Raw genomic sequence first — 17,190 nt, forward strand, 5'->3', positions numbered from 1 at the left:
ACAAGATTTAAATGTTTCCAAATTATTTCTCAAATAGCCAATGCATTTTTATATCTTGATGGATTAATATACAGAATGACTGACAAGGTCACAAGCCAAGGAATGCCCGTCATCACCAGAAACCAAACTAGTCAAGGAACAGATTTTCCCTGCAACTTCTGAAAGAAACATCAGGATGCCGAATCTTGATTTTGGCCTTGCGATACTGTTTTCAGGCTTCTAGCCCTTAGCATTGTAAGAGATTAAATTCCTATTGTTTTAAATCACCAAGTTTGTGATGATTTATTATAGCAGCCACAGGAAACTAATTAATTATCTATTCAGTAGAGCAGTGGACTACAGCTGGGATGAGCTGGATTCTGTGAGCTCGTAGAGTTCCAGGCCTCTAAGTCTGATTTGTTAAGTCTGTGAGGAGGGGAGGTGAAATGTACAGTTTATTTAGTTAATTAATTAGATGCCTTGTGTCACTGCAATGCTAAGCTGCATATTTCCCTTTCCCATTTCAACATATTATAGTTTGTGTTGTGGGATAGGAAGAGAGGTAGGGGATAATAATTTTATTTATCTCTTCAGTTGATCTTTCTGTTTAGTTTGTCTGTGGTTAGAAACAAGGAGTTGGTTTATTAATTAAGCACTTTTGTACAATAATTAAAAGTTTTGCAGTCACATAAAACTGGGTGTGCATTCTAGTTCTGCAATTTTTATATTATAAGAAATTGAGAACGTTTTTACATTCTGGAGGCCTCAGCTTCATATTTGTAAAATGGGAGTGAATTAGTTCCTACATGGTATATTATGTGAGGACTGAGGATGTTTATAGAGAGGTTAGCTCCATACTAGGCATATATGTGTGAGTATGTACACGAGGTCTGTCCAGAAGGTATCCAGCCATGTAGTATGAAAAGTAGAGACATTTACTGAAGAAGATACAAGATACAAGAAACATTGTACATAGGACAATGACATCTCAGTCCTCTACAAAGTAGGCACCTTGGGACTTCGCACAGTTTTCCCAGTTGTCATCAGCTGCCCTGTTATATTTTCCTGAATCTCATCAACAGTCTGAAATATCTTCCCTTTTCAAAGGCGATTTTTAGTTTGGGGAAAAGTAAGAAGTTACAGGGCACCAAATCTGGGCTGTAGGGGGGCTGACTCACCTGAGTGATTTGATGTTTCACCAGAAAAACTCTGCACAAGAGGTGATGCATGAGTGGGCGTGCTGTCATGATGAAGCCATGGAATCACCAGTTGCCCAAAGCTGTGCCCTTCTGAATCATCCAGTTTCCGCAGAAGAATATGAAAGCTTAACGCAGAATTTGATAGATTCATTGCTCCACTCCCTCAGTCATTTTGAATGTGATGGCCACATGGTACACAAGCTCACTCAGTGGCATCTATCACCCTCACTGATTAGTACAGTGAAGTCGTCACTGGTCACACATGCACATTCCCATCCACTCTCTTTGGTTGCCAGGTTACATTGATGCCACCCAAACCAGTACTCGTTATATTAACAATAGCTGGACTTTTTCCAGACAGATCTCATATATATCCATACTAGAAATGCTTTATATAAATACACATACACTATCAGAAAACTGTGTGTTGTATGTGTGAATAGATAGATGTATATATACAGGTATGGACACAGAAATGAAAAATTCATTAGGATTTTATTAAGTAATGTTTTTTGTTAAAAATTCTACTATTCTACTTTAACTGACTTGGTAATTAGAGATAATGAACATTGTTTAATTTTGTGGTCAATGCTAGATATTAAAACTTCATTATAAACTATAATTTCCAATTGAAAGTGCTATAAATACATTAAAAATTACATCAGTATTAATTGACTTGAATATATACTCTGTGAGTTTTTAATAAATTCCTGCTTTTCAGTTAGTTTTAGACAATAAAACAAGGAATCTTACTTTTTATTATGAAGTCATAAAACTGTTCTATACTTGAATAATATTTTTATTTGGGGTCAAAGTTAGATATACAATTAATTATTTGCCAAATGCATAATTTCACTACAAAATCTATAAACCATTATTTATCTCACATGCCCACTCTCTCTTCCAACTAAGGAAAATTTATATTCCTGCCTTTGATAGAAAAAAATAAGTATATAACAGTCAAGAAAATGGCTATTATATTGCAAGATAGGAAACAAGAGAGGGAGTTAATCAGAAGGAGGAGAATGACCCAAAACACCGAAGAAAAAAGAGGAAAAGCAGGAGGTGTAGGAGAAAGAGAAAAAGAAAAGGAGGAGGAAGGGGAAGAAATAATGATTCCAATGTAAAGACTTGTATCCTAGGCCTTATTTTGTTAAATGTATTTGTTAACAAGTATAAAAACATATTGGCCTAGACCCAAATAGACATTAGAGCAAACACTGATTTTTCAATTTTCTAAATTGGAACACAGACAGCCTTTATGAGACCCATTCCTTTGGAGGTTTACTGGGATGACTAAATGAAAAATGCAAGAAAGCATCTAGTACAGCACCAGATACACGTGGTTGACATTCGACCAACAGGTGAATTGGTAAGAGATCCTGATATTGCTGAACTCTGAGGTCCATCTCTAAAACTTGTTGTTTCCATGGTAGGATTTCAATGTCTAAAGCAAATCAAAGGGGCAATACAATTTTCAGTGTAACCAGGAATGTCATGAATTTTTGTCTGTGCCTATCCACACAAGTCAGTTTAATTTAGCTTATATGAAATGTTTTTATCCTCGCCTTACATTATTTTCATTGCTTTTACAGAGAGAGGAAGTGGTGGGGGAAAGCTGGAGAGAGGGAGACAAGAGAGAGACAGAGAGAGAGAATGTCAATGTGAGAGAGAAGAGAGGAACATCAATTGGTTGCCCTCTCATACTTGTCTGGACCAGGGATCAAAGCCACAACCTGGGTATGTGTCCTGACCAGTACTCAAACTCACAACCATTTGGTCCACAGGATGATGTTCCAACCAACTGAGCCACACCAGCCAGGGATAATTTAACTCATATTTAAATCATTTAAATATAATGTCATAAAGCAACTAGCTTAAACATGTCAACTGATTTTCAAATAATTTATCTCATCAAAGATAAACTTTTCAAATGATTGTACTGAAATCAAGTGTACAATATTCTCCCTTATTTTGTTCCCCTTTTCTCTCCTCAGAGAAGCAATTTTTTATAACATCATTTAACCATCATAGGTTTTGAAGCTAACGATACCATATTTAAAATGGTTTCATAGCTTAGTATATTGTTTTCCAAAGTGAGGTTTTAAAAATGGTTCCATTGTTATATATTTTACTAGAGTACTGTAAGTGGTAATTTTCTATTACATTTCAAGAGATTGAAAAAATAGAGCAGTAAGTTTTCAAAAAAAAGTAAAATTATGAAGGGACTGCTATAAAGTATGTTTTATAATGCTAGGTTTGATTGTTTACTTTTGTTTACTTATTATTTACAGGGAACTGGCCTATCAGTGGGAAACAGTTCATAGCATTTTAAGCTAAATTATCAGGATAAAGAGCATGCTAAATGTTAAAGAAAGTGGATGGTATTTAAATACACAGTAGATTGAGTCCACAGACTGACAGCTGACAGAGGGGAGGGGTTGAGGGACTAGATGAAAGAAGGTGAAAGTATAGAGCAAAAATAACATATATATGTTTATTATATAATACACATGTGTGTGTTTATCTATATATACACATACCATATGTGTGTATACAATATATATGCATATATACTCACACACACAACACACAGACACAGACAACAGTGTGGTGGTAACTGGCAGCCAGAGGGAAACGGGGTTGGGGGTGCGGTTTGAGGTGGGCTAAGGGAGGACAAATGGAGATGAAAAGAGAAGATGCTTGGGTGATGGGCCCACGATGCAGTGTGCAGGTGATGTTTTCTGAGTTGCATGCTTTTGTGAACCAATGTTACCCCGATAAATTCAATGAAGAATAAAAAATACATAGTAGAAACAGTATCAACATTTCTCCATGGTTAATATATACATTTACATAAAGGTTACAAACTTCCTCCCAATAAAAGAAAAAAATCATATCTTCTCTCTGAAAAGAAATTAAAAATATGTATGTGGAATCTGGATCTAGAATCTAATCCAAAATTAATTACTTTATTTCGATTTCTACTTGTTCTACTAATGGTACAAACCAATTTAAATAGGGCACCCCTCAGAAGATAATACAAAATCAATGCAGAATCATTCTTATATTTTCAAGATTTAATTCATTTCTGAATGGCAGACCAGATAACTTCCGTAAAAATATATAATTTCCATGTTGTTATTGTTTTTCTTTCTAAAGTAGACAATGTATTTTAGGAAATATCTTTCTCACTTCCCTATGAATGTAGTTTCAAAAAGCTATAATGATTGAAAATCCAAACATATCTTTAAGATAGAAACCAAGCCAAAACCATGGTCTTTGGTGTTTTGTTAAATCAGCCTCGCAAGTCAGAGTTCCTGTGGCCTTCAGAGTCTAAGTCCTCACTGCAGACTGGGCGGAGGCTTCAGCGCTTACCAAACTTTTTTTCCTGGGCCCCATGACACAGAGTTAGAATTTCAGTGGCCCTTTCAACACAACACACTTCTCCCAACGTCCTCATGTTATTTCAATTGCTTCATTTTAACTTCAAATTATTGGTTTACAGAATAGCCTTTAAAACTAACTCAGTTTTGAAAATCAGCAACTATAACTATACATTTCCAAATACTAGTAGCTTATGATTACTTCTCCGAAGTTTGAACCTGTATGAAAAAAAGGAACTACAAAGTAGAGATTTAGCTTGGTATTTTTTTAGTGATCAGAGCTATATTTGTATAAAGCACTTGCCCACTGTGCTATCTTTTTCTAGCCATTCCAAGAGATGAACAGTTTCAAAAATGTCAGGGGATCATGTGAATGGACTATCTTAGTCATATTCCTCTCCTCTGAGTCATAGTGCTAGAATCCTGCAGTATGCCATTTATAAAATTTTATTAAACCTTTAAGGCATTCCAATATTTTGTCTCTTCCCTATTTGGTTAGAAACCTCATCTTATCTTAACTAAATAGGTTTTTTAAAACAGCAGCAATTACGAGCAGTGGCTAGAAGCATTAAAACTTTAAAGGACAGAAGGCTAGTAAAGTACTGAATACTGTTACTACTGAGAATAATTTCACTGTCCAGCTAACCGTAAATGACAGTAATGGAATAAAGATGCCTATGAAATCCATATAGTAACTACTCCGGAAGCCATGGCCTTGTGGTTTATGGAATCAGAGAATTAAGGTAAGACTGGAACCTAATCTTCTATCTTGTAGGAATAAAAAAAGAAAAGAGTCAGAAGAATTCCAAAAGTTCTCTCGTATCAGTAAGTTTTCAGTAACATAATGAGATAGGAAACAAGGTCGAAGGTCGTGGCTGAAAACAATGAGCAACCAGGGTGAGGTAAGGAGAGCAAGCGGCAAAGAGGAAGGACAGTCTGTGACCATATATGCCAGATCCTGAGCTAAAACACATAATCCAATACTTGGTCTGCAACTATTTCACATAGTCAGACTTTCTAATCCCTCCCTGCATGTGTGAAGCTCCTTAAATATAATGGTCTATTTTAAAATAAAGAAAAATTTGTCTTCAAAACAGCTTTCCCCTGCGTGCTTTACATTTTTTGTCTAAGAACCTTGCACTTGTGCCTGTGCCTTTCAAATAAATGTTGGGCATTTTTCTCCTGCTATTTTTAATCTGCTGGGCATTCTGGACATTCCTGATATTCATAGTTTACCAATTTATTTCCTCATGTAATCTCACCAAAGTTGTGGCATGCAGCATATATTTTAAATCCTGATACCACCCACCTAGAAATCACTTAACAGGTGCTGCCCATACTGGTAACTTCATCTTTAGATGAGGTTAAATATAGTGCTGAACAAGCTCCTACAAACTAAGGTCTGTTTTCCAGGATGAGTTTAGTCTCAAGCTTGTTAAGGCAAGATAGCCATGACTTTAAAACTTGGAATGAATATAAATCAGAATCTCTTGATAACTGTGGTAATAAATTGTTAAAAGGACAAGTTCATATTTTTTCTTAAATATGTATTCTTTTGGTCCATGTTACTTGAGAAATTATTTTTGCACTTTCTTTACCTATTATTAGACACCTCTATGATTTAATTTTTCTTTCCATTATAATGTAACCATTAGAGAATCACATGGAAATGAGTGCAATCATATTATCTAATACTTGAAATTGTTATCATATCAATTTTAATTCCTTCAATATCTATGTAACCCACTTTGAAATGCCCACATCTTCATGCAGTCATAACCCATCATGACATGGCATGTCATGACATGACAAGGAAAATGTGCCACCATCCTTTTCCAGCATTAAATCTTCCATACAGACTTTAAATCCCCTCCTTTGCCACTTGTTGTGAAATTTGGCATCACCGCTTGTCTTCCTTTTCCCTGGTTCCTCCTCCTTTCTCCCTTCTGCTTCCTCTTCCTCTGCTTACTTCCCCCCTTGCAAATACTCCCCACATCTTACCTGCTTCTCAAATGACATGTGTTTCTATTTTTTTTCAACAGGAAACTCCGAGAAAGATTAGTCAATACTTAGTGGATACCTGCAGCCCTTTATTGCTCCTCACCACACAAGCACTCTACAGAAGGCGTTCACATAAAGGCCCCAGATGCCTGTCTAATTACCAGAGCAAAGCTCCTCATTCCGGTACACCAGCTAGCTGGCAATGTAGCATTTGACAGCATCTGCCACATATGCTTATCTTACTTTGTCCTGTCTCACTTGGTTAGTTCAAGTACTACAGCTTAAGCTACCACAGTTTTCCTAAGGATTAACAATCTGCATCTGTTGATCCCCTCTCTCTCTCAATAATGGGCTCACTCTCTCACCACTCTTTTCCTTTTCGGACTCCTACACACCTGTTCACCACAAACGTACTGATATTCCCCAACGGGAGAACCTCGGCTTTCTCCCCTTCTGACATTACACAGATCTATGAGATCACATCCTTGTCTGTGGCGTCCACCATTACCTATGCACTTGGTACATTCTAACCAATACCTTACTCTGACCTTCAAAAACACATGCCTAATACCCGATATCACCTCTTGCTTGCTATTCCAACAGATATGTCAAACTCTCTTTGTCAAAATATTAATTTGTCATCTTTCCCTCCTCCACATTTTAGCCTGTTTTCTCCCTCTATTAATCATCTTGTTTAATGGTAATCACTTACTCATGCACGCCAAGAAATGAGGGACCACTTTATACTCTCTATACTCTTCATCTCTCATTTGAGGCCAATGCATATTCTACAGTTCCCAAAATGCATCGAGGGCGACCTTTTTAATATTCACATTAGATCATGCCATTGCCCAGCTCTAAGTCTTCCAAAGGCTCTCAAACCCAAAGAAAATAGCCCATTCACTCCTTCCTTTTGTTCTGCCTGCTGAGGCTTCCATCGTTCCCCTCCAAACATCTCTCACTGTGCTCCCAACATTGGGTCCTCTAGCTGTTTCGGGGGCGCACCATAAGGATTCCTTCAACAGTCCTTTCATTCTTGCCTATGTAATACTATTGGCTGTTATTTATTTAAATATTTCCTCCTGCAATCCTCAAGTGTCCCCATACCCGATACCCAAGGTGCTGAGTTAATATCGGCCAAATAAGACTGCTGCAGGAATCTGTCAGTACATTGTAGAGTCATGCCACAAGAGAACTTCTATTCTCTTAAGGCTTAAAATAATCCAATAAAAGTGATCAAGTCTAAAATTGAAATCAAGACAATTTATGACCAGAAATAGTAGCTGACCTGATTTTATCTTACCTTGTGTTATTAAACACAAACAATAGCCAAAGGCCATAAAAGATCAGATACCTAAAAAATGTGGTCAAAGTAGTTCTGTAACAACAGCACTTGGTGTTCCTGACACCGTGCCTCTTGGCTGTCGTACAGTAAAGAGAAAGGAAACATCCTGTATGGAACAGATAGATGAGATTCATAAGTCTAGTCGTGCTGTCATAACTCTCTTTCCTCTACTTTCTTACTCTGTTAAGATCTGGACTTTTGATTCATTAATAACATGGTGCCAATGCCAATTAAGAACAGAGGCAAAAATAATTCAACCAAAAAAGCTACATTTAAATGATGTGTATTCTTCTGAGTCAACATAGGGAGGGTATGTCAATTTTATTCAAAGTTCAACCACATCAGAAAAAAATTAGAATACATGTTATTCTTACTCAAACTCCAACTAATACTTTTTGCCTGGAAAAGCTACCTTTCCTAGCATTTACATTTCTCAGGCTTTGCTTCTCCCTTTTTTTTTAGTTCATTTTGATCAGAAGCAAAAATATCAACATAACATGCATACTAGATGTTAGATGACATTTGGGGGCTAATAAAGAGTAGGAAGTAATAAAAATTAATAGAGTCTGATACTCATGAGGATATTTTTACAGATGTATAGAATATTTGGTACAGATGTTTCAGATAAATATCTAAGGGCTGCATTTCTATCCATTTATAAGCTGTGGAGGCTTTTGGTTTTTTTCCTGTCATAAGTATTAGCTTGGTTGTTCATCAGATTCCTGGAATCAGAATCAAAATTGGAATGATAGCAAGAAGGTAAGAGTTTTAGTATCTAACACCTTTATCTTATGGTTGAAATAATGGAAGCAAAACCAATGTCATTAGGATTAAGAAACATAGGATATGATACTCAAAAACTATAGAGATTTTAAATATTAAAGCCCTAAAATTTTTTAGCAGGTGTTAATTCATGGATGTGCCCTTTGTAAAGTTTATAGCAATACTATTCTGCATTTCCATATCAGTTTAGGTAGTAAAAAATGTCCATAATTATACATCAGAATCATATCCTGATTGGGGATTTCCTGATCACTGTGTAGATGAGAAAGCTGAGGCTCAGAGAGGTTGCCCATCTTTACCAACACCTCACAGCTTTCATTGTAGCAGAGTGTGAAGGCACTGTAAATGCTTTCGGTAAAACCTCAGGAAACAACTATAATTAAAATTCCCATAGAGTCATGTTGTGCCCAGAGTAATTAAATCAGGAAGTTTCCTTACATTTAAAACTTAAGTGTTTTACAGAGTCTTTCTTCATAGTGACTTTTTTCACAACAGCTACTCAGAGTTCATGATGTTATACTAGGTCCTTAGAGCCTTTGTTAAACACACACACACACACACACACACACACACACACACACACAGATGCTCTAGTTAATCACCTTAAAAATACATTCATTTTATTATTTTGGATTTTAGTTTCCTCACATAAGTAGGTTAGCAGGTCAAAAAAGTTCATTTTTCTCTTTTTTTCAGTCTCTGACAATTAAGAACCCATACAGTTTATATGAAATGTCTATTCTGTGCTAAAAAGAGTTTTGGAGGAAACCTTATACTGCGGATTTTAGCTATCATTCTTGACTATATCTTCTGATGTAAGTTCAATTAAAGCATTTTGTGTTTCCAGTTGTCCTGCAACATTAAGTTGTGGCTATTTCATTAAGAAAGGAGTAAGTTTTTATTTCAGCAGTTTATTGTCTTATTATTTTATTATAAAACTTAAAAGTTTTACCAGTTGGTAAAGAAAAGAGAAGACTGAGGAAGACTGAGGAAGACCCCTAGATTGATGACTTTCTGGAAAAGGCTGTGACTCATATGTCACAATTAGTCACTGCTCAGCAAACTTCCAGAAACAAGCCTTTAGAGCCACTTCCAACAGTGCTGAAGAATTCATGTGTTTTTATTGGACTTTATAAAGAACAAACATAATATAAATGTGCATATACACACACATATATCTATATAAATGTGCCCTCGTGTATATGTACATACACACACACACATATATATGAACGCAGGTGGTAAGTTCTGTTTGTTCAAGTCAATTTTCCAGACAAAAAGGCTTCAATTAAAATTGGAAATGGGTTTTATTAGCACCAAGACCAGTGTTAAATTAAATTATTCAGACATCAAAACAAAAAAGATGTTAAGGATGTGATAAAAAAAACCTGGGGATATTCTACTCAGGAGTCATACATTTTCAATTGTAATGCTATCTATTGTTCATAAATTGCACCCCAAAAATACATATGATAGAATGTGGCAGAATGTTTAAGAATGCTTTTTTAAACAAGTGAGACATGCAAAAGAATTTTCTAATCCATTAACAAATGCAGTGAAATCTTGAGGTGAAAATAAGCATTATGTTTAGAATAAATAAGATTCTTACCATCTGAGATTGACTCCTAGGACATCCATTGATATCTTCAACTTTTTCATTTGCTAAAGCCAAGAAATAAAATAAAAGAGAGGAAAAAAAGAATAATGCTTAAGCACTGAAGTGAAACACAAGACTAAGGGGGAAAAAAAACCCAACACCGAGCAAAATGCTGTTGCTGCACTCACTCTATCTCCCCAGCCCTGTGACAAGAGGACACACTTGTTAGCAGCCACCACTTCCATATGCACAAGTCAGGCAAATTAAAAACAAAAAACGTGAGTGAGAAGGAAGTTGCTGCTAATTCTTTAGCCTGTGCCAAGTGACTGCTGACATGAAACTTCACAATTGTCCCTACTGGGTCAGGATACAGTTTCAAGGAATCTCTGAGTATGTAAGTTGCCCTAGCTAATGAAATGCACACATGGGAGACATATGGTTTAATGAAACATTCATTTCTGACAATCCAGTGTATGAAAGATACCGCTCTAACCATTTTAAAGTATGGCCAAACTGCCTTTTCAAACGTTCTCACAGAAACACTTTTTAATTAATTCATGGGAGAGCTACATTAATCTCAGAGACACAGGGACGAAATTTGTATGCACTTAACTTAAATTGCATTTTACGAAAAAGAGTGAGCAGAGACTTCCAAGGTTCCCCTCACAGAGCAGGGCTTACCGATGATCTGGATAATCTCGGCTAGCAGCACTCCATCTGCAATGTCTTGTTGCAAGTCCTTGATCAGCCGCTTGTGGCCCGACTTTGCCAGGTAGTGGTTGGCCCAGTCGGTGTAAATCTACGGGACAGAGGGAGGGAAGAAGTGAGATGAGCTGAGGGAAAGAGAGGTAATAAAAATGCCTAAGACAAACGTTGGATTCCAAGGAAAGCGATTCTGAATCACATTCCAGTCTACAAAGTCAGAGCTCCAAAGGAAATAGTTGTAAAATAATTTTTAAACAGCTCTTTCCTGCACTTATCTCTTGTTACACAGGGAGATGATTCACTGTCTTTCAAAACCAGGGACCAGTCACTTGTGACACAGCAAAACTCCCTTCCTGGTTGACTCTTGTTTGCAAATCAGCTCGGGGTTCCACTCTCTTTCCCCTGGAAGGGAGCCACCTGGACCGATTTCCTCAGAAACCTTATTAGAAAAAAACGTGTGTTTCTCTGAAAAGACTTTATTAAATTTGTCACATGTGATACTGTATGTGACAATGTTTTGGCATCATTGTAGGAAATAATTGCAAATGCCTAAGACACTTTATTTGGACTGTCATCTTCCATTTCAGCCTCTTGAAATGTGTTTATATGAGAGAATAGAGGAAGCAAATGCAATTATTAGACAGAAATTACAATATGGAATTGAGGACTTTGGCAATTTGACATAGAGTAAAGGTGACTCTTCAATAACAGATTATGACATAAGGAAAAGCTGGAACTCTTCAAAATTTCAAAGAAATAAAATGTTACCAATTTTTCAAATGTAATGGGCACCTACTGATGTAATCTAACTGAAAGGAAATAAATAAGTGTTCAGACCTTTCAATTTCATAGGTGGCTCATATAAACATATCAGTAAGTTTATCGTAAGACACACCACAATATGTAATATAATAGAAGAACACAAAATGAGAATTGAGGAGGGAATAAAATAAGACATGTGTACATAAAAAAGTGTAATAGAAGCACTGGGATCAGAACTGGGAACATAATGGACCCTGAACATAAGAAGTGAAGAGAAGGGCCTTCCCCACAGAGGTTATGAGATACAGACCAACAGAGAGGAAAAGAAGTCAAGGACATAAATCTATAACTAAAACAGGATTCTAAAACTAGGACAAATTAGACTGGAAAGGTAACTTGTATTCTAAATCATAAGAACTGCATGCCAAGCAAACTATAAATAAACACTCTTTTATATCTAACAAAACCAATACACAATCTTTTAGAAATTTTATTTATTTATTTATTTTTAGGCAGAGGAGGAGGGAGGGAGAAAGAGGGGGAGAGAAACATCAGTGTGTGGTTACCTCTCGTGTGCCCCCCACTGGGGACCTGGCCTGCAACCCAGGCACGTGCTCTGACTGGGAAATGACCCAGCAAACCTTTGGTTTACAGGCCAGTGCTCAATCCCCTGAGCCACACCAGCCAGGGCCCAGTACTCACTTTTTTATAAGAATAAAATAAGTCAGAAATGAAAGTCCACTGACAACTTGCAACCACACCCACTTTCGAATAATTTAGTATGAATAATTCTAGAATTTTTCTAGAACTTTATACTTTCCCACATGACACCACATTACACACTACCAGTGTGTAGGTAAAGGGGAAGTCCTCAATGTTCTGGATTCTAACTAGTACAAATCCTTATAAGATAAAATTTGCAATAATACAAGAATAAAATCTTAATTGAGATCAAGTAACAGAGTGTCCATCTAGAAATCATGTGCCTATTTTCTAATTCAGGAGGCAATTGTACAAGTTATTTTTCTCACACTTTAGCATCTTCAACATAAAGATCATGAACATGAGGGAAGGAGGTGAAACTTTGCTCTCACATACTTATGCAATGGAATGCTTCCAATTGTTTATGCCTTTTAGGAAACTTAATCACTACTATATATGCATTAAGATACACTTTGTATTTTGTAAAATAAACACTTCTGTTATATTTTTGAATATTTGTGGCTAGGATCCACTAAAAAAATAGTAGCTCCACTTTTAGATTTTGGTCCTAGAAAAATACTGGCATATGAGTGTGCAAAGACAGTGTTGAAAGATACTGGCATATGAGTGTGTAAAGATGTCTCTTACAACTTTAGATGTCATTGAAACATACTTAATCAAATTAAATATCCTTCGACAGAGGTATCAATTTTATGTGTAATAGAACATCAAAGATAGTGATATAAATGTATGGAAAATGGTTTTAGAAGTTTTATTAAAATATTGCTACATAAAAAGTTGATAAATGCACAATGATATATAAAATTTGAGCCATCTTTGGCTTAAAATTCGTGTGTGTGTGTGTATGACAGCATTCATTGTTTGACCTTCTAGTAGAAGCTTCAGGCTGACTCAGCCACAGGCAGTGAGTTACAAGGGTCGGTTGACTGACTCTAAGGATGAAGAACATGTGTTCTGGAGTCAGGCAGGCCGGGCCTGGAGGCCCCACAGACCAATTACCACCACTGGAACCTGGAACAAGTCACTCATCATTTCTAAAACTCAGAGTCCTCATTTGCAAAATCAAAATACTACTGCTTACATTGCAGGAGTGTGTCAGAACTAAGCTAGCACTTGTATAGTACCTGTCACAGAGTTAGCCCTGGAGAAACAATAAATGTATTATTATCATTATCATGGCATCTAGTGTTATTTGCTATGATGGCTTTCCAACAAATTTTTGTTAAAGTTATCATCTGGCAGAAGTTAAAAATTAGAGAGTACTGGCAATGGAGACTGAAGCAATTGTACTCCTGGCTTCTGACATTACTCATATCTCTGACTCCTCCTGACTTCTGACTCACTGCAGCCACAGATCTGTCCACCATCCAAACTCAGAGGAACGGGTCCAATTCTAAGGCTGCCAGGTTCTCGTCCAGACCTGCAATGCCTCCATCAAGACATCATCACCATAAAACGCCATAATGCAGAGACTTTGTTTTATGAAGGTGGTATATTATGGAACATACTTACTTAAATATACACAGAATTAAATATGTTAAAAAGGAACACAAAATATTTTCATTTTCCAAGTGCATGTCCATAGTGCCTTAGCCTCTATGCAAATCCCTCCTGGGACTTAGGCGAGAAAACCAATGGGAAGCCAGCTGGTAAGCTTCAAGACCTTGTGGAGAAAGCCTAGGATTTAGTTACGAAACAATTTTACCGGGAAATCCCAAACCTAAAAGGCTTGTAACATGTGAAACTTTGCTCAGGCAATAGCTCTGACTTTAGTTAGAATCAAAGAAATCAATTCAGGTTGCATGAATGAATACAAAATAAATCTCCGTGAAAAATAAGTCCTATGCAAATTATTTTAAAAAACATATGAAAAAGATACCTAAGACCCTTCAAGTATATCAGTGCCTTTAAAAGATCTTATAATCTAGATAGGGAAATGTAAAATGATTTAAAAACTTGTAAATGTGTATTTCAAGTATTATATATATTTTCTCTCATTTTTAATGTTTTTATTGTGTATACTCTTACAATAGTCCATTTTCCCCCTTTCCACACCCTACCCCAGCCCCTCTTTTCACAGTCAATCCCCACATGGTTGTTCACAGCCACTGGTCCTTCCTGTATGTTCTTTGACTAATCCCTTCATCTTCTTTCATCCGGTCCCACCCCTTCCCACTCCCATGTTACAACTGTCAGTCTGCTCTTTGTTTCTGTGCCTCTGATTCTACTTCAGTCAGCAGTTAATCTTGTTTATTAGATTCCAGTTATAAGTGAGGTCATATGGTATTTGCCTTTCAATGACTGGCTTCTTTCACTTAGCATACTAGTCTCCAGTTCCACCTATGATATTGCAAAAGATAAGACTTCTTTCTTTTTTTACTGCTGCATAGTATTCCATTATGTAAATGTACCATAGCTTTATATACTCACTCATCTACTGATAGACACTTAGGCTGTTTCCAAATCATGGCTATTATAAATAACACTGCTATGAACATATGGGTTCATACATTGTTTTGATTTTATGTTTCAGGATTCTTTGGCTATATACCCAGAAGTGGAATGGCTGGGTCAAAAGGCAGTTCAATTTTTTATTTTGTGAGGTATCTCCATACTGTTTTCCAGAGTGGTGGCATCAGTCTTCATTCCCACCAATAGTGAACTAGGGTTCCCTTTTCTCCACATCCTCGCAAGCACTTGTTGGCCATTCTGACAGGCGTGAGACGGTATCCTACTGTGGTTTTAATTTGCACCCTTCTGATATCCAGTGATGTTGAGCACTTTTTCATGTCTATAGGCCATCTGTATGTCCTCTTTAGAAAAGTCTCTATTGCCGATTTTTAATTGGATTGTTTGTCTTCCTGGTGTTGAGTCATATGAGTTCTTTATACATTTTGGAGATCAAACCCTTGTCTGATTTATCATTGGTAAATATGTTCTCCCATACAGTTGGTTCCCTTTTCATTTTGTTCATGGTTTCTTTAGCTGTGCAGAAGCCTTTGATTTCATGTACTCCCATTTGTTTATTTTTTCCTTTGTTGCCCTTGCCCTAGAAGATATATCAGCAAAAATATTGTTACACATATCTGAAATTTTACTGCCTATGTTTTCTTCTAGAACTTTTATGGTATCATTCATGACTTATATTTAAGTCATTTGTCCATTTCGAGTTTATTTTGGTGAATGGTGTGAGTTGGTGGTAGAGTTTCATTGTTTTGCATGTAGCTGTCCACTTCTCCCAATACCATTTATTGCCTCCTTTATCAAATACTAATTGACCATAAAAAATGGGTTCATTTCTGGACTCTTTTATTCTGTCCCATTGATCTATATGTCTATTCTTATGTCAGTGCCAAACTGTTTTCATTAAAGCTGCCTTATAATATAGTTTGACATCAGGTATTGTGATCCCTCCTGCTTTGTTCTTCTTTCTCGAGATTGCTGAGGCTAAGTGGGGTCTTTTTTTATTTCATATAAATTTTTGGAATATTCGTTCTATATCTGTGAAATATGCCATTGGTATTTTAATAGGAATTGTGTTGAATCTATAGATTGCTTTGGGTAGTATGGACATTTTAATGATGTTAATTCTTCTAATCCATGAACATAGTATATTCTTCCACTTATTTGTATCTTTTTCAATTTCTTTCTTAGTGTCCTAGAGTTTTCCAAATACAGGTCTTATACCTCCTTGGTTAAATTTATTCCCAGTTACCTCATTTTTTTAGTTGCAATAGTAAAAGTGGGATTATTTTCTTAGTTTACCTTTCCGATAGTTCATTATTAATGTATAGAAATGCCCTCGATTTCTGAGTATTGATTTTGTATCCTGCTCCTTTGCCTAATTCATTTATTCTAGTAGTTTTTTGGTACAGCCTACAGGGTTTTCTATGTACACTATCATGTCATCTGGGTATAATGAGAGTTTTTCCTCCTTTCCAATTTAGATGCATTTTATTTTTTCTTCCTGTCTGATTGCTGTGACTAAGATTTGGAAATCTTATGTTGAATAAGGCTATTATTAATCTAATTACTAAACCAGGTAAAGACACAACAAAGAAAAAAAACTATAGGCCATTATCTTTGATGAACATCGATGCTAAAAACCTGAACAAAAATACCAGCAAACTGGATCCAGCAACACATTAAAAAGATCGTATTTCATGATCAAGTGGGATTTACTCCTAGGATGAAAGGTTGGTACAATATTCACGAATCAGTGAAGGTGATATATCACATAAAATGAAAGTAAAAAATCACATGATCATATCAACAGATGTAGAAAAAGCATTTAATAAAATCCAGCACCCATTTATGATAAAAACTCTTAGCAAAGTGAGAATAGAGGGATAATGCCTCAACATAATAAAGGCCATATATGATAAACCCACAGCCAACATCATACTCAAACCCACAGCCAACATCATACTCAATGGGCAAAAACTAAAAGTGTTTCCTCTAAGATCAGGAATAACACAGGGGTGTCCACTTTCACTACTATTTTCATCTTTTAAAAAATAAAAATAAGAAAATTATAAAAGGTGGAAATATAAGGTATATCTTTAATGAGACAGTCATCAAAGGACACACAGAATATAAATGTATTTAAAACTCTTTAATAAATGTAATATCTTGATGAGAGAGGATGCAAACAACCTTATCGACTCCCACTCAAATCTATTCAAATAAATACAACAAAATGATGAAATC

At 36.1% G+C, this 17,190-nt stretch overlaps 1 protein-coding gene across 3 annotated transcripts in view; it reads right to left on the reverse strand.

Annotated features, from left to right (window-relative positions):
- Nucleotides 1-17,190, reverse strand: part of NAV3 (neuron navigator 3) — a 346,564-nt gene that overhangs the window by 245,366 nt on the left and 84,008 nt on the right. For all 3 annotated transcript variants that reach the window (XM_053658773.1, XM_053658772.1, XM_053658771.1), the window contains exons 2-3: nucleotides 10,972-11,089; nucleotides 10,303-10,355 (exon numbers count right to left, since the gene is read on the reverse strand). In XM_053658773.1, coding sequence (XP_053514748.1) covers nucleotides 10,303-10,355; nucleotides 10,972-11,089 — 171 coding nt within the window. The remainder of the gene's footprint in view (nucleotides 1-10,302; nucleotides 10,356-10,971; nucleotides 11,090-17,190) is intronic.

This window comes from Artibeus jamaicensis, unplaced genomic scaffold (assembly GCF_021234435.1).
Source record: "Artibeus jamaicensis isolate MK-2021 breed Jamaican fruit bat unplaced genomic scaffold, CSHL_Jam_final scaffold_584, whole genome shotgun sequence".
Taxonomy (NCBI): Eukaryota; Metazoa; Chordata; class Mammalia; order Chiroptera; family Phyllostomidae; genus Artibeus; species Artibeus jamaicensis.